The 22,330-nt window shown below is 43.6% G+C and overlaps 1 protein-coding gene across 1 annotated transcript in view; it reads left to right on the top strand.

The window, feature by feature from the left end:
* The window catches only part of Msh3 (mutS homolog 3), a 153,542-nt gene that overhangs the window by 118,952 nt on the left and 12,260 nt on the right, over positions 1-22,330 (top strand). The window contains 1 exon segment of the mRNA XM_036206875.1: positions 10,905-11,062. Coding sequence (XP_036062768.1) covers positions 10,905-11,062 — 158 coding nt within the window.

Here is a 22,330-nt window from a genome sequence, read left to right as displayed (position 1 = left end):
GATGGCAGGAAGCAGAAAGTAAGGCTGAGGACCAGGAACTAGAACCTTGTTAAGTTTTTAGCTTTTAGCAGCAGTTCAGCTCAGATCCATTCAGCTGAGGACTCAGAGGCTTCCAGTCTAAGGAAAGAAGATCAGCTGAGGAATTGGCAAGGTGAGGTTGGATGTTTCTCTGATCTTTCAGCGTTCACCTCAATATCTGGCTCCGGGTTTGTTTTTATTAATAGGACTTTTAAGATTCTTGTTACCATTTATAATCTGTATGTTGGGCCTGTTCAGACCGTTACAGTAAAGTCCCATAGACGGGGTGACTTCCAATCAACAGAAACTGTATTCTGGAGACTGGGAACTTAAGATGATGGTGTCAGTGCCCTGGGGGAGCTGGTTTAGTGCTTTATGTGGGGCACCTTTCACTATGTGCTCACATGGAGGGAGAAGGGGAGGTCCCTCCTGATCCCTGTATATGAATTACTTCCTCAAAGCCCTCTGGTCCGGTCATCATTGGAAGGAGAGGCGTAGACATTGAGACCAGAGCGACCAGGGATGCAGTGTCTGTAAACTTGTTTATTCTCACTAGCAAATGCGCATGCTAGCAATTTGTCAGATGAGTTACAGATACTAATTTTTGTTGTCTTTAAGGAGAAACCTAAATGAGAATAAGAACTCTCTTGTTAGTTTCCATTTTGGTAGGATAGCTTCTCTAGAAAAAGAATACAGTTCTAATCTTTAGTAGCTTGGCTTATGTTTAGCTGGTCAGCCACTCATGAAACGTGTTCTGTTCCTGCCTGTGCCCTTCCCCTTGATCCAAGAAAGTTGTCCTTGGCATTGATGTCTTCTTTGTTCATTCTCTTTATTTTTTTCTTTTCTTTTCATTTTCTTCTTTTTTAAACAAAACAGAATGTTGTTAATAAGTCAGATTTGAACAAGTAAAAAGCCTTCTAGTTATAGGGGCATTTAAAAAATCATTAACTCATGTATTTCAATTTTTACAAAATAAACGGAGTGATTTTTTTTTTCTAGTAGGCAGCTTAGAGTGTTCCAGAATACTCATTTCTTTTACATATGTTCTTCCTAACTTGAGTAGGAGTTGATATAGACTGTTGCTATGGTGAAGTGCATTCACATTCTGTTTTTCAGGGTATAAATTTATATACGGGGATAGTGTAGAGAAAGAACTTACTATGTAAAATTCCATCTAAAATGTACTCTGTCTATTAATTTATAAACTATACCCTGACAGAAACGTCCTCAAAGTTAGGTAACATTGTTACTTCTGATAATTACATAGTTTTGAAAATTTAGCCTTTTGTACATCTAAATTTTGCTAGCTTTCCTGGGTTCTATATTCCGTAAAGTCATTAAAGTTCTCACGAGCAAAGGAACCATGTGCTCATTCCCAGTTTCAGGAATCTTCTGAAGATTCCTTCAGTCTCTGCCTCTCCGTCCTGCCTCCCCCTCCCCCATTCTCTTTCCTCCCGTAGTCCCTTCTAACTTTCTGTTCCACACTCCCATCTGAGTTCATCTGTGCACTCCAGCCGTTTGGGACCTCTCACGGTCCTCTGTGCCTTTGGCAGGTGGTGGTCCCTCTGCCTGGAGTGTCACCCTCCCCATCCCACCCTCCCCATCCCACCCTCCCGCCTCCTGCACGCCCACAGCCCACTCCGCCATTTCAAGCTCTGCTTTTCCCAGACATCTCCTGGCTTGAAGCCTTCCCTCACCAGCTCTGGATGGTCCCACACCCCCACACCCAGCACTCTGTCCCCCCCCCCCCCCCCCGTACCTACCCTACTAAGCCACAATTGTTCTTTCTGATGTGCTTCCAAAGGGTTTGGGCTTGACAAGGACAGGGAGTGTGCGTGCCTATTATAGGTGTGACACCAGTGTCCATGTCCTCGATGCACAGCAGGCTCCTCCTCACATCTGTTAACTGAGACACCTTCAGCCGTCTCCAGGTCTCACTTTAAAGTTTTGCCTGCCTCTTCTTCTTCCAGAAAATGTTGCTTTTTCAGGATCTGGGATTCCACAGTTTACAGAATATTGCACTGAAGAAATAGAGGAGAAATGAGAGGTACTGTAGTGTAACACCTCTTCATACTTGTGATAAACTAATTCCAGAACGGGAAGTCATGTAGAGGCTGCCCCAGTTGAATCTTAGACAGTTTCTGGAGCATGGGCGTAGTCCAGGGCAAGGGCTGCTTTTTCAGTCATGCTCACTGTCAGGAGCACACAGGAAATGATAGCCTTTGAAAAGAGAGCACTCTGAACTCAAAAGAGAAGGGAGAGGCCCAAGGGCTGTGGCTGTCCCAGCCCCATCTGTCACCTTGAGGGTTAAGGAGTCGCCCTGTGCAAAACCAGGACACCCTGCTTGGAGCAGTCCATAATATGTCATGACAGTTAAGCTGTCCCATGACTGTCTCCTTATTAAGGCTATCTGGTGAATGGGCTTTTGAAAACAATTAGAGTTGTTCTTGTATTCTGGTTTTGAGATAAGTATTCTAAATCCAACTGTGTGACTTTAGGGAGTATAGTTGGATGGGGGAGAAAATGAGTCAGGTGTGCAGAGAAGATCTCCAGGAAGCCCCTGAACTATGGATCCCTCTGGCTTATGGGAAACCCACTGCCCAGGTGCCCTAGAAGTGAGTCCTGGGGTCTAGGTCAGTCAGTGGCCTGAGGCTCTTTAGTGCCCAGCACTGTGTCTGCTGTGTAGTAGACACACACTTCTTTGTCTATGTGAATGTGTGAAGCCAGGAGAGATGACCCATTTCCCAGGCTCCCCTTCTCTCCCAGGACACACTTTAGATACCCCAGCAATGCTTGCTTTGGCTGTATACAAGTTAAATATAACATCAGTTGTAGGGGTGGTCTGTAGCCATTGATTGTTTTTGTCTAATCACCAAGTAGAATGATAATGCCTAACCTAAAATATCTGAGCTTTAAGCTTGATTTCGTTTCTTGGCTAGATTGTTCAAGTTGTATCTGCTGTCAGTGTGTTTTCCACACAGCATGGTGATTAGATAAAGGAACCCAAGAAAGATGAAGGAGGCTACTTTTAAGATGTATTTTCAGTTATATGCCTGCATGCATGTCTGTGTATGGATATGTGGATGCGTGCTGGTGCTTGTGGAGGCCAGAAGAGGTCATCAGATCCACTGGAGCTGGAGTTACAGGTGATTGTCCTCTGCAAGAGCTGTATGGACACTTAGCCACTGGGCCCTGTCTCCAGCCCCAAGGGAAGCGTGAATGGTACTTAGCTTGTTTTCTGTGGCTTAGACCCTCTATTCTCCTCTCCTGTTTTAAACACTGAGAAAACATTTGTTTGATACTGACTTGAAAAAGATATATTTATTTACTTTATGTGTATGTGTGTTTCTGTGTGGGTGCATGCTGTGTATATGGGTGCTTTTAGAGGCCAAAAGAGGGCACTGGATCCGGGAGCAGAGTTGTAAGTGGTTGTGAGTCACCTGATGTGGGTGCTGGGTAATGAACTCAGGTCCACTGGAAGAACAGTAAACCTCTTAACCACCCAGCCATCTCTCCAACTGATACTTTCTTTTCTTAAAAAATCCAGTGCTGGCATCTGCCCAGAATGCTTCTCTCTCTTCCTCTCCCTAACCCATACCTGTCAATTGAACTCTTGTTCATTCTTCAAGAACCCAAAACAAATATTTTCTACTGCATAGAACCTTCATCATCACTTCAGCCAGAAACAATCTGTCCATGGTGGTATGTCAGTGTCTTAGAATTCCTCCCATGCATGACATTTTGCTATGTAGGCATAGAGGGTGCAGTGATAGCATACAAAAATTCAAATTCTGTTCTTCCCTTGTTTTCCTGGGCCTTAGTCTTCCCATCCGTAAGTGAAAAGCTGGGTACCAGCCTTGCTTCTCCTGCTCTACTGAACGGGAGATGGGTAAGATGCAAGATCAGAAAGGTTTAGACCACTGCCCTGGTCTCTCAGTTGCTAGCCTCACTGCCCCCTCCAGTTCTCATTCACCTTGGCTTAAGAGTGCAGAGATTCACTGAGAGCTGTGTGGAGGGAGTCTTTGTCTGTAACTTGCATTGATTGACATTTCCAGGGAATAAAGCACTTTAAAACTGACATTTTTTTCCAGTGGCCTGCAGCTACTGTAAAAATAGTACTACCACATTCTTTAAAGATGGATGTTAGTATCTGCCTGTCAAGGAAGGAAGCATGGTCTGCAGAGAATTAGCTCTTACCAGGGTCTTAGAAATGAGCATGTGACAATTTTGGATTCTGTTCTACGGTTGACTTTGGGGCTACTGTGACTTAGTGTCACTCTAGTCTACCCAGTGGCAGAGCCAAGTCCCCCAAGCTGAAGCCTCTCTGCTGATTTAACAGTGTCTGTGCCTCCTTGTCACTGAGCAGAGGTCCCTTGTGAGACATCAGCAGCAGTTTTGATGCCAGCAGCTCTGCTCTACTGGGCAGGAATCTTAGCTTCCCAAGCCTTTGTGTTTCCTCACCTGTCACCTGGTGTCTTAGGGTTTCTATTGCTGTGAAGAGACACTGTGACCACTGCAACTCTTATAAAGGAAACCATTTAATTTGGGCTAGTTTACAATGTCAGAGGTTTACTCTGTTACAGTTATGGTAATAAACATGGCAACATGCAGACAGACGTGGTGCTGGAGAAGGATCTGAGAGTTCTCCATCTGGATCCGAAGGCAGCAGGAAGGGATTGAGCTTCTGAGACCTCAAAGCCCACCCCCTAGTGACACACTTCCTCCAACAAGGCCACACCCATTCCAACAAAGCCACACCTCCTAATAGTGCCACTCCTGTGGGCCTATTGGGGCCATTTTTATTCAGATCATCACACATGGGAGCACAGGGGCTGTGGTGCACACTTCTAATGAGAGCATCAGGACATGGAGGCAGGAGGAGTGTAAGTTTGAGCCCAGGAAAGGCTGCATAACAAGACCCGCCCTCCATCAAACTGTTGTAAGAACTGTGAGATGATGAATATGAAGTGTGTGTGTGTGTGTGTGTGTGTGTGTGTGTGTGTGTGTGTGTGTAAGGCAATTGTTGATCTGGGCACCTTCCTCTATCATTCTCTATTTTGTTAGACAGGCTCTCTCACTAAACTTGGAGCTTGCCGATTCAGCTTGGCTAGCAGTTCAGCAAGACCCAGGGATTCTCCAGTCTCTGGGGTTACAGGAATGTTCTGCTTTGCCTGACTTTCTGTGTGAGTGGTAGAGTTCCAAACCCAGGCCCTCAAGCTTATCCAGCACTTGCTAAATAAGCTGTCTCCCAGTCCTTTATGACCATCTAATGCTGCTGAATTTTCATCTTTCTCAAAGAAGATAGTTTAATATCGTCTTTGATATTAAATAGTGTTTAATGTGTGAATATATCTATTCATATCGTCTTTGATATTAAATAGTGTTTAATGCGTGAATATATCTATTCAGATAGATGCCACACATGCTAACACAGACTCTTAGGGGAGCTGCCCAAATTCCACAGCCTTCTCCTTTCTGTGCATGTGTGAGTGAAACTTTGAGTGTGGATTGGTATGTGTGCCCTTGTTTCAACAGGGCCCCTGCCACCTTCCACTGGCTCATCCGGTAGCACTCTGTCCATCATGTCAGGTCGCCTGGTATGGTACTTGCAGCTTCTGTCTGCCTCCGTTCATCTTAACCCATCCCTTCCTCTCTCTGTCGTTTCTTAAGACTTGCTCAGTGTGTGACCTTGTACAGATTGTCATTCACTTCAGTAGACTTCTGTAGGTGCAGAGGGACTTCTGGCCAAGTTCTGGCTTTGCTCTGTCCTGTTAGGATGTTTACTTATACTAACGGTGGCTTCTGACTGTTCTCTTAGGGAATGCTCACTCATCGAGACAGCTCTTCTGGACAGATTTAATGTGTGCTGTGAACATATCTGGAAGCCTTGGGTGTGCGTAGCTCAGATACCAGTCCTAGTCAGAAGACAGATGAGCACATTAAAGGGGCGGGTGAAGTCCTTGCTCCTTACTCTCTACTTTGTCATCTCGGGATGGAGAAAAGGACTCCTGTCTTCCCAAGTTTTATAGGAAGCCATTGCTTTTAAAATGCAAATGTGGTAGATATCTTCTTTGTAACACATGTGACCATCAAACTCATCTATCATGGGAACTTTCTGGTAGTGAGATGGGTCATTTCAAGCAAGCAAGATAAGGTCATTTCAGAGAGGAAACAGAGGAAATGGAATGGGAGAATGCAACAGAATAACTGGCAGGGGGGGGTGGGTGGCGGCGGCTCAGCACACAGCCTGGCTACAGGAGGTCTTTCCTACTCAGACCTGTGGAAAGGCCTTAAGGCAGGAATGAGCCTGGAGCAAACATCAAGTCTTCTGGCACCAAAGGAACCTGGTAGAAGGGTGGATTAGATAAGAAAGCCAGGCACGGAAGAGACCGGGAATGCCTGCTGCAACCCAGCTGTGTGGGGACCAAGTTCTGAAAAGGGGCAGAAGGCTACCCAAGGAGCAGAGGGGCAAAGCAGCTGCCATGATCAGCCCAGGCTTCTGAGAAGACCCACTGCATGGTCAGCAGGTCTGTGTCCCTTCCAAAGTCACACATGGAAATCCTAAGTGCAGAGTTGATAGTGTTAAGAGGCATGTTTCTGGTCATTGGAGTTGATTAGATCTGAAGAGTGGAATCCTCCTGAATAGGATTAGTGCCCTTAAGGAGGAGCCTGAGAGGGCTCATTTATCTCTTTATCCAGGAGAGCCCTAGCCAGAAGTCATTGCAGTTACCCACAGAGTGGGGACTGCAGAGGAGGACCCAGGAAGTGTGTATGTCTCTGTGCCTGATGATCCTTCACTGCTGTGTTGTGTCTCCTGTCTGTGTTTACAATGCCTCTTGTTGAGGATCCTTTAGGGTTGATGAAGAAAGTGCCTTTGGGGCTGGGAGATGGCTCAGCTGTGTGTTCTTCACTCACTGCTCTTACAGAAGACCTGGGTTCAATTCTCAGAACCTACATGGTATCTCACAGTCATCCAGGTCTAGGAACTTGATCTAATATTCTATCCTAGCCTTCACAGGCACCAGGCATGGATGTGTTATGTGTATACACATGTAAGCAAAACACTCTTACACATAAAATAAATAAATCTTAAAACACATTTTTTTTTAAAGAGAATATGCCATTTGTCACCTGTAAGAGTTGAAAAATGAGTTCTTGTCTGAGCTCCATAAATACAGAGGTGGCCAGGAACATTCTCTGCCATAGTAGCAGCTGCAGTGTGTCCAGGCTTCCTGGGCATCTCTTTATCCACACAGCAGGTGCAAAGGCGTTCCCCGGCTTCCCCTTAGAGTGTGTGTGCAGGGAAATCTCTGGGTACAGTGTAGGACTTCTGCTCCAGCTCCACATATCTATGTCCTGTGACTGGATTTAGGCTAAGAGGCCATTTAATTTAACTGTATTTTAAAGGGAAGAAACTGAGGCCTAGAGAACCACATCAACTTGCCCAAAAGCTTTTGTAGAGACCACCTTTCTGGAATGTGGGACCATTCTTTATTAACATTTATTTCTTCTTAAATGTTTTTTTTTTCTTAGATTTTATTTTTGTGTATAAGCATTTGCCTCCTGTAGGTGTGTGCACCATATGCATACCTGGTTTGAAGGCTGTCAGAAGGAGGTAGTCCCCTAGAATTGAACCTGGATTCTCTGCAAGAGCACCAAGTGCTCTTAAGTGCTAAGCCACCTCTCCAGACCCCATCTTTTTTTTTTTTTTTTAAGCTAAGGATCAAACCCAGGGCCTTGCGCTTGCTAGACAAGTGCTCTACCACTGAGCTAAATCCCTAACCCCAGACCCCATCTTTATTCCTTTACCTTCCTGTTCTGTTGGTTTTTTCCTTTGTCAGGGTTCTCATAGAAATTGATGTTACAGGTAAAATCTCTCCTTTTTTTTTGGGGGGGGGGGACATGGTCCTCAGCATAATATGTATTTACTACATGGGTGTCAGTGCTGACCTTCTGCAGATGCCAGTTATGAGTAAGTTAGGGACTGAGGTTTACGGTGTGAAGAAAGTGAGAAAGAGGAGGAAACTGCTCCTTAATTGGAGGGAGCTGCTGTTGGCATTTGGACAGACACCCTTGGCCTTTTATATACTCCGCCCCCTTTTTGTCTTATTTATTTATTTATTTATTCATATATTCATTCATTTATTCATTTGTTTGTTTGTTTGTTTATTTTGGGCTTTGGGTGCAGGGTTTCTCTGTGTAGCCCTTGCTGTCCTGGAACTCACTCTGTGGACTAGGCAGACCTTGAACTCAGAGATCTGCCTGTCTCTTCCTCCTGAGTGCTAGGACTAAAGGCATGCAGCACCATCGCCTGGCTTTATTATTGTTATTTACCTTTTTAAAGCATAACTGTGACCATCTTATATTAAGTATTTTATAGTATGTATTTTTAATAACACAGACAACTCCTTACCTTTTTAAAAAGTCTTAGGATAATTTTTAATCATGCTATGGTATTGTATTAAACAGTTGAAACTGGTGTTTAGATTGGGAAATAAGCATGGTGGTCAGAAAGGCCAGTTAGAAGCTGCTTAGAAATAAGCTTCCACACACTTCAGCCTTCCTTGCTATTTTTGACTTTGCAAGTATCAAAATGTTCCCTGGTACACACAATTAAATACTGGAAATAGAATTATTGGAAAAACAGATATTTCATACAAGTACATTCTCAGTCTTTCTAGCTTCTCAATACACCGTGCATCATCAGTTTCTGTGGTCAGCCTGCAACCTCGAGAGACTGATGAGTTCTCCCCTTCATCCCTCTGCTTCCTCAGCTTCGGGGCCGCTCCCTCCTGAACGAGACCAAGAGTTTTATATTCTCCATATGAATTTGATCACGTGCCTGGCTTATTTAACTTAGCATAATGGCCTTTAGTTCCATCCATTTGGCCACCAGTAACAGAATTGATCATCTGTTTTTATGACGTAATAACATTCCATTGTATGGAGGTATCATGATATTATTGTCATGCAGTGGAATAATATTCTTTGCCTCTGAGGTTGATGGGTCGTTTCCATGTCTCAGCCATTTTGACTCTTGCCACAGTAAACACAGGAGCACGACTGTCTCTGCAGCATACCGGTTTTATTTCCTCAGATATTTACCGGCTCTTCTTTCACACAGATGTTAGGAATGCTTGTAGCGCTCCGGTACAATGCTTCTGATTACACTTTCCTGCTAAAATGCTTTTAGATCTTGTGTGTTTCTTTGGCTACAAATAGCCTATTTATATCCTTGGCCTGTCCCCCACGATTTCAGTGTTGTTAGGAGGTAGTTACATAATGCGGCTGCCTTTTCATGGTCTGTGTGGTGATTTCACAGCTTCTATTTGACAGTGTTTATCTGTGTGTTCTTCTTGTCACAGCTGTCTCTGTGCAGCTGTATCATGGTTTATCTGTTGATAAACACTGGAGCAGTTTCCAATCTGGAGCAGCTGTGAACAGTCTTTTACTTACGTTTTGGTGCATATCGTCCACTTTTATGTTTGACCTGGGCAGAATTGTTTCGTTTCCACTAAGTAACTCATTCCCCACCGTTTCTCCTGTGTTTTCTTTTAAAAGGGGTGGGTTTTCCTTTCACGGTCTATTCTTCCATCCACCTAGAATAGGGTTCGTGAGATTTGGGGACCTGTTCATTCTCAGACTGCTCACCATTTTCCCACCATTGTTTAGGGACAACTGTGTCTTTGTTGGCTCACCAGCCCTGCCCTTGGCTACTGGGCTTTCTTTTGCACCATTGGCCTTCTCCTACATCTGCACACACTCTTATCTGGTGCTTCTTCTGTTTGTGTGTTCCAGGATGGGGAAACGGGAGATACTCCAACTCAGACTATCATGGGAGGCGCCGCCGCCAACAGTCTTTTGCATGTCCTTTGCTGTGTAGCATACTCATTTCCCATTCAGCATGTACATGGGAGCAGAATTGTTTGCCTATGTCTATTTCCGGCATTAGCAGATATCACTGCAGCTTTTCAAAATGGTGTGCAGAGTTTTTCTCCCACAGCAGAAGGAAAATTCCAGCCCCTCTCTCATCTTCGCCAGAACTTGGCATTGACGGCCATGCAGGCTTTCTTCCTTCACTTTCTTTTCTGATGTTTATTAGCCCATGCGTGTGGAGTGCTGGTGTCTGTTCGTGGTATCATTTTCCTTATTGAAATTGGTCAGCTTTTCATGTTCTTGCTGACCATCTGTGCATCTTTTGTCATCACTACCCCCGCCCCTAAAGAGATGAAGCCAAGAGGAAGATGACTAAGTCATTGGGGATGCTGCCCTCAGTAAGGATTGATGCCGGTCTTCTGGAATGGATTATTTTTCATGAGACTAAAAAGAGCAAGACTACCCCCTTCCAGCCTCTCACTTTCTGTGTGCAAAGTGAATACCTCTGGCATGTACTACCATCATTTTAATGCCACCCACTCTGAAAACCATTACCAGGCCTGAGAACAAGCCAACACTACTGTCTTGAATATCTAGAACTCTGACTTCAATGAAACTCTTTCTTTAACAAATTACCCAGCCCCAGGCATTTTGTTGTGGGAACAGAAAATGGATTAATTCAACAACATGTGTAAATATGTCGCAGAGCAATGCTTTGCCCAATGAAGTCTCTTTTGTGGGGTGAATTATAGACACCACATGAAAATCAAAACAAAACACAAAATCTCTTCTGAGCCAAGCATAGTAGTGGATATCTGTAATTCCAGCTCATGGCAGGTGGATACAGGAGATTGAAATATGAGGCCAGCCTGGTCTAAATAGTGAGCTGAAGGCCAGCCTGCATTATATAGTGAAACCCTATCTCAATCTGCACTCCCCCAATTAAAACCAACCCTTCCAGTCCCCTTCCTGTGCACTAAATGAAATTCCATTTGTTTGTTTGTTTCCAGCAGGATTCTGAGAGAGTAATGATAATCACTGGACCAAACATGGGTGGGAAGAGCTCCTACATCAAACAGGTCGCTCTGGTGGCTATCATGGCTCAGATGGGTTCCTACGTTCCTGCAGAGGAAGCAACGATTGGGATTGTGGACGCCATTTTCACAAGGTAAAGTGTTCATTCTCTTTGATCTCGTAATAGGAGCCAGGGCCACATTGTCACACAAACTCTCTTCTTATGTGCGTGTTTGGACAAGTGGCTTTACACTTAAATCTCTCAGGGTTCAGGAACATAAATCATCAGTCACCACATACATTAATATGGAAGAGACCAAGGATGCCATTTTCCTGCGGCAAGTCTTCTTTTCAATGAGTGCTGTAAGTAAAATCCTAGAGAGGGAACCAATGTCCACTACATTCAGGCCTACCTAGCCAAGAGGCTGTGAAGAGATAGAAGTCAGTATCTGAATGGAGAAAAGAGGGTATAGTGTGCCTTCCAGCGTGGGAAGCTGAAACTCACCCCTCCCCATTGCTGAGGTGGAAATATCAAGCAAGATTGTTCAATTCACGTTTGTTTCCGCTCTCAAACAGTGCATGTAACTGGCCAGCACTTACAAGCTCATTATGTATGCTTAATTTCATGTGTTCTTAGCAATATGAGTAAAATATGGTTTTACTAAAAGGATTTATAGTTTATCTATTTCATATCTCCCAGTTTATTAGTTCTTGAATGGTCTGTATCTCCTGTGTTATAATATTTATGTAAATACAATATATGAAAACATAACACTATATAATAACCCAGCTCTCTGTGTAGCATGTCTCTTACTGTCCGGCTTCATGGTTAAACATTTGACCCTTTTTTTTTTTTGTTTTGGTTTTTCGAGACAGGGTTTCTCTGTGTCGCTTTGTGCCTTTCCTGGAACTCGCTTTGGAGACCAGGCTGGCCTCGAACTCACAGACATCCGCCTGCCTCTGCCTCCCTAGTGCTGGGATTAAAGGCATGCGCCACCACCCGGTGACACTTGACCCTTGAATCCTACCAGAATTTACCTATTACCAATATTAATGAACTTGTGCAAATACTTAAATACCTTAAAGTTTGCACGTTGGAACAGTGTTTCTTTGGACTTTTGAGGGTCTCGCTGAAGGACGGATTCAAAGGACTTTTCAGATAGAGTGGCGGATGCAGGCATCAGCATTAGTAGGCACAGTGAGAGAAGGAACTACAGGGAGGTCCTCCGGGAAAGCCTGAAGTAAATCAGGACTTGGTGAGAGACAGGTACAGTGATGGAGGTGAGGTGAGCTGTCAGGAGTAACAGCAGTGTGCACATCTGGATGGAGAGTCCTGGTACCTATGGAAGGGGGAAGAGTATTTTAATCTTGCTACTGCTGAGACAGAGTACTACAGACTGGAGATGAGAGAGATGGCAGCGAGGGAGGATGGATGTTCCTATGTCATGACCATATGGAAGCGAGAGGTCAGCTTGGGTGTTCTTCAAGAGTCAGGAGCCTTCCATCTTGTTTCTTTGAGACAGAGTCTTTCAGTGGGACCTGAGGTTTGCCAACTAAGCTCAGCTGACTGACTAGCAAGCCACACGATGCTGACTGGCCAACTCCCCAAGTGCTGGGCCTACAAGCTTGCACCATTGTGCCTAGCCTTTTCTACGTGGGTTCTCAGGGGCAAGAGAGACTCTCAACAGTGCTGGCAGGCCCAGCAAGATTCTGTTCCTAGCAAAGCTGTATCACTAGCAACATTAGAAGTGTCAGGTCCATGCTCCAGTGAGCAAGGGATGTGGAGTGAGTCTAAAGTGAGGTGCCTTTGGAGAAGAATGGCCAAGAAGAGGAAGCCAGAGGCCATGGAGGGACTTGTTTGCGCTGTGTTTTATTTGTGATAGTAGATTTGCACATGCTTTAGTGCTTTCTAGAGGAGAGATTATGTCCAACTATTTATGATCCTAATGAAACAATGCAAAATGTGTTGATCACTTTTGGAGGGTGTTAGAATGAGTTACAATGGTACCTAACCCAAAAATAATCATGAGTTATTTTGGAGAAAGATGAAGTAACTCTCCTATCCTAAGGGGAAGTTTTTCTTGTAGAAACTCTGGCTTAGTAGCAAGAAAGGTTGCTATGGATTACAGTGTAGTCCTTAAGGTACTTACAGATCTAGGTCATAGTCAGAAATGGCTCATGTCACCAGAAGAGGGACAGCCAGACATCTGGTACAGATTTGAAACACAGGCTATGATGTCTTCTGGTCAAAGCACCAAATCTGCATCCATTCAGATCTTTAGCTGTATCCCCAGGTTACAGGAGGAACATGATGAACACAGGAACCTTTTAAACACAGAACCATGGGGATTCTATGATCAGAGTGCAGACATGGGAAGAAAATGATGGGTATCCAGTCTGATACCTGAGACTGGGTAGCTAATAAAGAGCAGAGATGTGTTGGGCTCAACTGTTTGATTATAAAAGTAACAGGCGCACTATGACAGACATCTAATAGGATAACGGAATGTAAGGTGAAAGGAAAGCATCCTCATCACTACATCCTGCTTGTCCATGGTCTGTTCATCCAGTGCCTTTCTCCACATTTTTGCTGTATAGATGTTCTTTGAAACAATACCCAGCAGCATTTGGTATAGTTTTAAGTTTTATGAGTACTGTACCATACTAATCTATCAGTGGCTTTCTCCCTTCGCTCCATTTACAAATGCAACTGTGTGTATATATATATATATATGGTACTATACCAGTGACTATGCTGTGTTGTATGCATGTACTACACATTGCTTGGCAGGGATTTAGCATGAGTTCAGTTTCCTACAGATGCAAACAGTATTTGTACTTGTGTTACTTGAGCACTGGGGCTGAAGTTCTAGCTCCGGAAGCCCCAGTGGCCTGGGCTCAGCCACCCGTCCCAAGACAACAGCAGAAGGCCGAGAAGGAGTGAAGCAGATAAAGGCCCCGCAACCTTCTTCAGCATACAGACATGAGCTTTAGGTTTAGAAAGAAGAGGGACTGGGGCAGGGAGGAGGTTTGTATAATGAAATGATCTTGGTCATGGTGTGGTCTGGTTGATCATTTTCTCAGTTCTGGCTCTGAGAAATTGGGCCTGTCTAGTACTCGGGTAACGATTTGTCCCTGCTCGAAGCTTTGGCCTCTGCATCATAAGCCTTTGCTGTCGTGGTTTTCCTGGAGCCTCCTGTTACTTAATGGGGAGTTTCAGTTGCTTAGATACAGAATGAAGGCAGAGATTCCAGGCTTTCATTCTGCTCTCAGTTACATTATGGGTCCAGGGGAGGAATTAAAGTTTCTGAGCAAAAGCAGCTTCTGAGTGCTCGTGACACTGACTTACACATTGTGTGCTGTACATAAGTGCATTTTCCCCATCTAGTCTATACTGAGGTGTAGACTTGCTAGGCTGTAAGGAACACACATCTTTCAAGTTCTTCAAGAAGGCCATACTGGTTAGGAGCAGCAGTGTATGAAGTTTGTCCTCATGTTTAATGTTAAATTAGAAGAAGAAATAACCCACTTGGTGCCATTTCCATGTGTTCTCCAGATTGCTGTAGGAACATGTTCATTTCTATTGTTTAATGTCCTTTATATGAAGTACCATCTGGTAGATTTTTGTTGTTGGTAGATTTTTTGATGCTAGGGAGATTTTGTCCCCTCCCCCATGTACACACTGAGCTTATTTACAAAAAGCTTTGGAGACTAGGGTGTCCTTCCTCACGCCTGCCACATCTCCCATGATAATCCAGTGGCTGCTTCCTCTTCGTCCTTTTTCACTTGGCCGCCCCGACAGCAGAATCTAAATTCAAGGATCGTGTGTGGAAGCAAGTGTGATCTGATGCAGGAGGGTATCTCTACTGTGACTCTTAAATAGCTGCTTGTTTAAAATGCTGCACTCTAAGCCCAGTTCTACTGATGTCGAACTGGGGTCTCTGAGGTGGTGCCCAAGCATTCATATCAGACAGCCTCAAGTTAGAGAATTACCACATGGTTGTAATCTTTATTTAATATGCATTGCAATTCTTCCCTTAAAAGTAAGTGATTATTCAAATTACATCATTGTTACTTTAAAACCTTTTTGTATCCATTGAGAAATACACTGAAGCTAAACTGAGTGAGATGTTTGCATAAGGTTTGGCTCCAGACTTTAAGCTGCTTGTTTTTGTGTTTTATTGGACATCTGCAAAATTGGGCTTAAGTTTGTGTGGTCCATAATGATCAGTGGCATGTCTGCTGTGGCTCCTGCAGTGTGCCCTTGGAAGGAGACGGAGGGAACGCTGCAGTCAGACAGATGGTTGGGGATCTTTTCCCTTGAATATTATACGGTCACATGGGTGCTGTTCTGAGTCATTAGGAGATCTTTTTTTAAGTAAGTTTTTGACCAACATCTATATCTGGCTCTAAGTGATGTATTTAAATGAGTGTATTAGGATGTGTGTGCTCATCAGTGAGATGCCTGTTTCCAAGCATGATTAGCATCTAGGGCATCACTGAGATCAGATCTGTTGTTTGTCTTCCTGATATATGAGTGTAAGCTTAAGCCTTATTCAGCTTCTCAGATTAGGTAATTAAGTTTGAGAAAAGCAATGAGTTATTAGTGTGGTTAGAAAGTCATTTGAGAAGAGCAAAACAGTTGTCCTCTCCTTTCAACATTATTTCTGTTTGTGCCAATAAAATGTTTATGGATGGAGGTATTTACAATAACTGGCCCCAGTGGATAATTTGATGGTGTGCTGCCCACACTCTCCTTCTGTGGTACCTAGTGTTGGGAGCAGCTGTATTCAGGATGTATTCAGGGTGTGTTTGTCTTGAAATAGAATTAAAAAGTAGTGGATGCTTGGTGTTTAATATTATTTCATATGTTTGCTTTTGAGCAGAGAGCCAATTTGTTCATCCAATTTAGTTTAACTCTGCAAATATTGGTTGGACACAAACTGTGAAGAATGTCCAGAATAGAATGCATCCTTCATGGACAGAAAGAAAGCATCGCAAATGAGTGCCTCTTCTCCCCAGTTGTAAATACCCACACTAACAACCACATGATAGATGGCATTTAACTAAAAGAGCAAATTCCTCTTTCTTTAGTGGTTTGGATGGTGTCACCTTCCTGAAAATCCTCTGTGCCCTGTTTATTCCATCTTACCTCTCCCCAGCTGCTGCTCCCCGTGGATCATTTTGCTCTGCATCTGTAGTTTTGAGTTTTCTTGGAGTATCTCATAACAAAGAGTTTGAGTCCCTTTTGCCCTGTAGGCTTCCTTCTCTTGATAGCACTGGAGTTTCCTCTGGGTCTTCTAGGGTTTGATAATTTGTTTCTTTTTGGTGTTGAATGATAGTCCATTGTCTAGATTACCACAGTGTGTATTTCTACACTAAAAGACAGCTGAATTGCTTCTGAGATTCAAAAATTATGAGTAAAGTTGCTAAAAACAAACCTGTAAACATCCATGTGTGAGTCTTTATGTGGCTATATATTATTAACTCCTTTGGTAAGAAGCATAGTTGATCAGTCAATGTGACACTGTGTGTGCTTTTTGTTTTATATGCAGTGGTTACCTCATAATATACAAAGCTCTGAGTTTGATCCCTACTGCTACAAGTGAACCAACAAAACTAAAGCTAAGAAATCTTTGGGATGATGATGATGATGATGATGATGATGATACCTGTTTCTTCCACATCCCAGTCTCAGTGACCCCCATTCTGTCCATACTGCAGCCTCAGTGATCTTCTTGTTCCTCTTCTTGTGGGTTTGTTTAGATTCCACATGCAACAAAGGGCAGGTGACATCTCCTTATTGTGCCTTTCCACCTCACGTAATGTCCTCCAATTTCATCTGGCCACAAGTTACAGAACCCCCTGGTTTTTGAGGCTCCATAGTATTCCATTCCATACATGTGCCACAGTTTTGCTCCTCACCTGCTGTCTGTCAGCCACCTAAGCCACAACATGGCTGCTGTGACTAATGTTGCAGTGGTCTTTGTCTGTCCTCTCCTCTCCTCTCCTCTCCTTCTCCTCTCTCTCTCTCCCTCCTTCAGTCCTCTCTTTTCTTTCTGTCTTTCTTCTCCTCTCTCTCTCTCTCTCTCTCTCTCTCTCTCTCTCTCTCTCTCCCCTTTCTCTGTCTCCCCCCTTCTCTGTCTGTCTCTGTCTCTGCCCTCCCACACACACACAGTTGTGATCTTTAGCACAGACTGGTCCTGAACGTCCCATCTCCTGCCTCAGCTTCCTGCACATTGGTATAAAAGAGCCATCCTGCTCCTTTCTATATTGAAGTGTCCGAACCTGAAGGTCGGAGGCGGAGGTCAGACGTCTTCCCCTGCCTCATTCTCACTGAACCTGGAACATTGTGTCCTCTGACTGAGTTAGGTTTGCACAGTGAGCACCTTACCAGCTGAGTCCTCCCCAGCCCCAGCTTTGGTTTGTTTGTTTTGTTTTGTATTGTTTTGTTTTAAGACAGTGCCTCTCTCTAGCCTTATCATGGTGATCCTCCTGCAGCGGTGCTGGGATTACAGATGTGCATCACAGTACCCAGCTCTAGGTGTCAGGTGTTTGTAATTCCATCCCTTATGGGGTAACGTTTATGTTGAACTAAAGACAATGTCAGTAGTCATGTAGGTAAAGAGGTGGGTTTACTCTTTGCATTTTGTGTACCCTGTAAAATACCACTTGGTAACTTCACAGTTTTAATAATTGTAGCTTTTTCTCTTCTTAGACTTTGTGTTTTTTGGATTCTTTTCTCTTGTCCATCAACCATTGTGTTTTGTTGTTGTTGTTGTTTATTAAAAGTGTGGGCTAAGTGGAGTGATGCATGCCTTTAATCCAAGCACACAGGAGGCAGAGGCAGGTGAATCTCTGTGATTTGGAGGTCAACCTGGTCTACAGAAGACTTCCAAGACAGCCAGAGCTACATAGTGAGCCCCTGCCTCAAGAACACACAAACAAATCAGGGTATTTTATTTCTGAGTAGGTTTCTTACTTTTAGTTCGAGTTAGACTACCCAAAAAACAAGAAGCTTAGATGGCTGCACTGGGCAGAATTCTGCAAATATTTAAGCAAAGTGAAACAAAGGGAAAGAATCCAAAATGCTTAACCATTTTGAAAAACTTCCTAAATTGAAGATATAATGGTCAGTTGTCCTCTAATGCTACCTAGCCGAGATACTGAAAATAGGGAGGTTCATAGTCAGAAGGTAAGATGTAGTTCATTTGGGCTGGGAAGACTGAGTGGATACAGTCTTGTAGAGAGGCTGAAAGTTCTAGAAAAGGGCAGCGGAGATGACTGTGCAACATTGGGAACGTGCTTCCTACCACAGAACTGGACACCTCCAGACATTTTTAAAGTCTTAATGGTGAAGAATCTTATTGTAAGACAAATAACTATTGTTTCATTTGATGGTTTAATATTTAAGCCCCGATAAAGCGAGCTTTTCCTTGCAAAAGTCCAGCCACTGTGATTGGAAGGGAGAGGCCGTTCCTTTTTCTGTCATACTAACTCAGAATATCAGGATCTCATTAAAAATAGTCTCTTAGAATCTCCTGGAAGTGTTCTTGATTGTAGAAACTAGTTCAAAGAAGTAATCATTTCTTTTCTCCAGTTAGTTTCTGAAGCTGTGTTGACCTATATACGGGTTACGGGATGGGAGGGAGAGGGGATTAGTAAGATTAGTCTGCTGTCACTCCTAAAAATATCGGTTGATTTTGTCTTCTTAATCGCATAACTGTAGCCTCTGTCGGACAAGAATGCTGAGGAATGCCTTTTCCATTTTTATGACAATTGAACATGAACCAGACAAACACACTAAAATGTGTTCTAGAATTCCCCAAATCTCCAACACATTTTAACATCTGAAGAACTTGAGAATCATTATCCAGTATATGCATGTCTTATTGATTTAATATGAAATTGCAAACTTTTGTTTTCGATACATCCTGCTTTGCTGTAAGAAGTTATTTTTGGCTAAAAAAAAAAAAAAAAAAGACTAAGCTATGAGATGGTAAGAGGACATGGTTGACGAAAGGTACTTAGTCTAGGACAAAGATTGAAATGTCAGAGCTATTGATTGTCCAGACTCAGCCAAACTCAAATACACAGGCCTGGTGTTCATTCAGGAGAGCTAACAGCAAATCCTGTTATCAGTAAACAATGCCCACATGACTTGCAGCAGTGACTGCTTAATGAGCCGTCTTTTCCCACAGCGTCTGGCCAGCAGCGCTAGGCTCTCTAGGAGAGTGGACTTGTGCTAGCTCCTAGGGCAGAAGCTTTTAGGGGATTCTTGAGGAGCAGGGTGACTTTGCTTGTAAGAAAGTTAAAAGACAAACAAACTAAAAAGATATTTGTAACCACTAACAAACCTAATAGTAGAAGCATAATAAAATTCTGTTCGAGCATCCCTGAAATCATATCTAGCTGTCTTAAGAACAGAAACCTTACCAGGTTGTGTGAAGTACGCGGAATGGCTTAAAGCAGAAAAGCTTGTGTTCGCCTCTTGTCTGATGCAGACCAGCCCTGCTGATAGTGGCCTTAGGATAGTGACCTGCCTTCTCAGTGTCTTCCTTCATCTGTAAAAGGAGAGTGTGAAACCGTGGCTGTGATGAGGGCAAGTTCTTTTTAACAAGGGGAGGATCTGTTAAGGAGAGAAGTGTCCCGGTTCTCTATAAAAAACGTAGGCCTAGAAAAAAAGCGAACAATGAGCAAAGGTGAGCAGCCTGTGGAGTGCAGTTCCCTTTTTGTTCATAGCTTGTCTAAGTCAGGTGGTCTTGAAGGAAAGATGGAACGAGAACAAACATTTTTGGTAAAAAGTGTCTAAGAGGCAGTCTGGGCTTTGGTTGAGATTTCTAGAAGCATCTCCAGTGAAACAGTCTAACACAGAAGTGAGCCAACCTGGGTAAGGTGACTCAGTTCTGAGTGGCAGCCAGAGCAATGGCACGAGTCTCTTTACTTGGGTTTCTGCTTCTCCTATACCTAGCTATGTGGAAGAGTGTGTGTGTGTGTGTGTGTGTGTGTGTGTGTGTGTGTGTGTGTGTGTGTTGGTGCATTGAATCTTGGACTATAACCAAGCAAGGCAAACACTCTACCTCTCTCTGCACTACCCCAGCCCCAGCCCCTTGTTGTTTTAACTTGAGATAAGGTCTTGCTGAGTTGCTAGAAATGGTCTGGAACTCATCATCCTACTTCCTTAGCCTCTCACAGAAGTAGGATCACAGACCTGCACCACCATGCCTACCTACATAATTCATTATTAACATAATTTTAAACGTTTTACTCCATTTACACTTGAAGCTCCTTAGCCAGATGACAGATGATATTTTTAATGTCAAGAAATAGAGCAAAGCTCAGTGCCTTTAGCCTAAAGCAAGAGGTGCAAAACTTGGAGGTGGAATAAGGTGGCTGAGCATGCGCTTACCATCTGTAAGGCTCTGGTTAATCCAGAGGACCAGGCTTCAAGTGGAATCAGGAAGGGCAAGGGGAGAGAAGGACACAGCTTTGTAAATGTCTTCTGACAAACTCAGTCTTCCCGAAAGTCCCCATTGGTACTTTAACGTTAACACCAAGGCAAGCTGGCCACTTCCTGTGTGTGCACACAGTGTGCCTTTGCTTCATGGAGTCCATTTCAACAGATCCCTAAAAGAACCCCAGTGATACTGAAGAGGGTGCCTCGCATACCGTTAGCCACCATGCTGTAGCGGATTTCTTCTGTATGTTAATCCACTGGAGATGGGAAAGAAGGCTTTGCTCCATGGCTTTTCTCTGATGCACACGTCCATCTCCATCTTCCTGCCTGGCGGTTTAAAAGATGCTTGAGGAGGAGAAAATGTCAATCAGTAATGCACCCATCCAGAGATGACTTCCGCACACTCTGGGTTCTACACAGGTCATTTAAATAAGCGTGACGCACAGTACGGTGCTTGTTTTTACACATCATAATTGCAGGAGGAGTGGCTGTCCCCATAGGAAATACAGAGCAGTAACAGCAACTATGGACTGGCATGCGAAGGCTTCCTGAGCCTTGACCACCTCCACCTCCACTTGCAGCCCTGATTACTAGAGGCTGCCTTGGAGCCTTACTGGGTTGATTCCTGTGAGCATTGTAACTTCTCAGAAAGTTAAAACTCTTAAGCTTAAATTTATCGGCTGGTTCTAGCAATGTCTGACCTCTTGCTACAAAATCTGAAGGGATCCTTTATTAATTTCTAACTTTTCTTCTCTCCTTTCAGTTTTGAAAACTTCTACCTTGACAGGGTCTCAGCATTTCTGTTGCTGTAGTGATCTCTTGTGTAGAGGTGGGGGGTTTTGGCTGGTGGGAGGGGGCTGAGGTCAGGTCTCACTAAGTACCTACCACTTTTAGAGGCTAGTTTTAAGATACAAAGATATAATCAATTTATATTGTTGTAATGCAGTACATGAACCTTCATGCTAAAATTATATAAATTGTGCACACAGGTCGAGCAGGAATATAAATGAGCATGTATGTAAAATTCTAAGACACAAACTGTCTGTTGAAGGGAATCTTCTAAGCATCCCAGTCAAAGTGCTTCTTATTTCTTTCTGGCCTTTTCATTCCCTCTCAATTGCTAGGATTCCTTATTCCTTTTCTTAAATACTATTTTCTCTTTTCTTATCTGTCTCAAGTACTTTTCTTATGTAAGCAACATAGTAGCCCATATTCCAAGTTCTAGAAAGTCTAAAATAGCCTAGTTTTTCTTTACATCTATTTTGTAAGTTTAGATAAAATAAACATCCAGATTGGAAATCTCAAGACATTGTCCCTGCTCTTCCAACATGGCTTTCATTGTGGATAAAAGTCACAGCCTGTCTCCTCCCTTTGTTCCCAGTGAGATTTTTCTTTGAAATGTTTAGGATTTTCCTAAAATCCTGTCACAAGATTGCACCAAATGTAATCCAGTCTTAGTATTTAGTGGGACTGTCTGCTCGAAGCAAGCTTTCTCTTGCCCTAGAAAGCTCCCTTCACCTGGTGGCATAGTTCCCTGTGTCTGTGCTCCGTGTTTGTCTACACACCCAGGCTTCAGGCCACCGTGTGGTCTTCTCACTCCTTGGCTTGTCTGTTTATGTCTTTGGAGGTTTCTCTGGCCTCATCTTCCAGGTCAGCGCCATGGTCTTCCACAGCATCTCATGTTTCCCTGATGGCGCTCTTATTTTTAGTTTCCAGGGCTTTCGTGTCTTGCTGTGGTTTCTTTTTAATGAACTTTGGTTGTAAGTCTTTCTTCTTGCTCTCGCTTAGAATACCACAGGTATTAATGATACTCAGGAAATTGTATTACTACCCGTTTTTCCTATGGTGTTTGTCAGCCCTTTTTTCTCATTTCTCTTCAATGTCGAGTCAGCCTATAAAAGACTCACTATTTCACAATAGTAGTGCAGTCTAGTGATGAAGCCCTCAACAGGTGGCCTTTGGGAA

This window comes from Onychomys torridus, chromosome 15 (assembly GCF_903995425.1).
Source record: "Onychomys torridus chromosome 15, mOncTor1.1, whole genome shotgun sequence".
In the NCBI taxonomy this organism is placed as follows: domain Eukaryota; kingdom Metazoa; phylum Chordata; class Mammalia; order Rodentia; family Cricetidae; genus Onychomys; species Onychomys torridus.
This window is presented reverse-complemented; position numbering and strand designations above follow the sequence as displayed.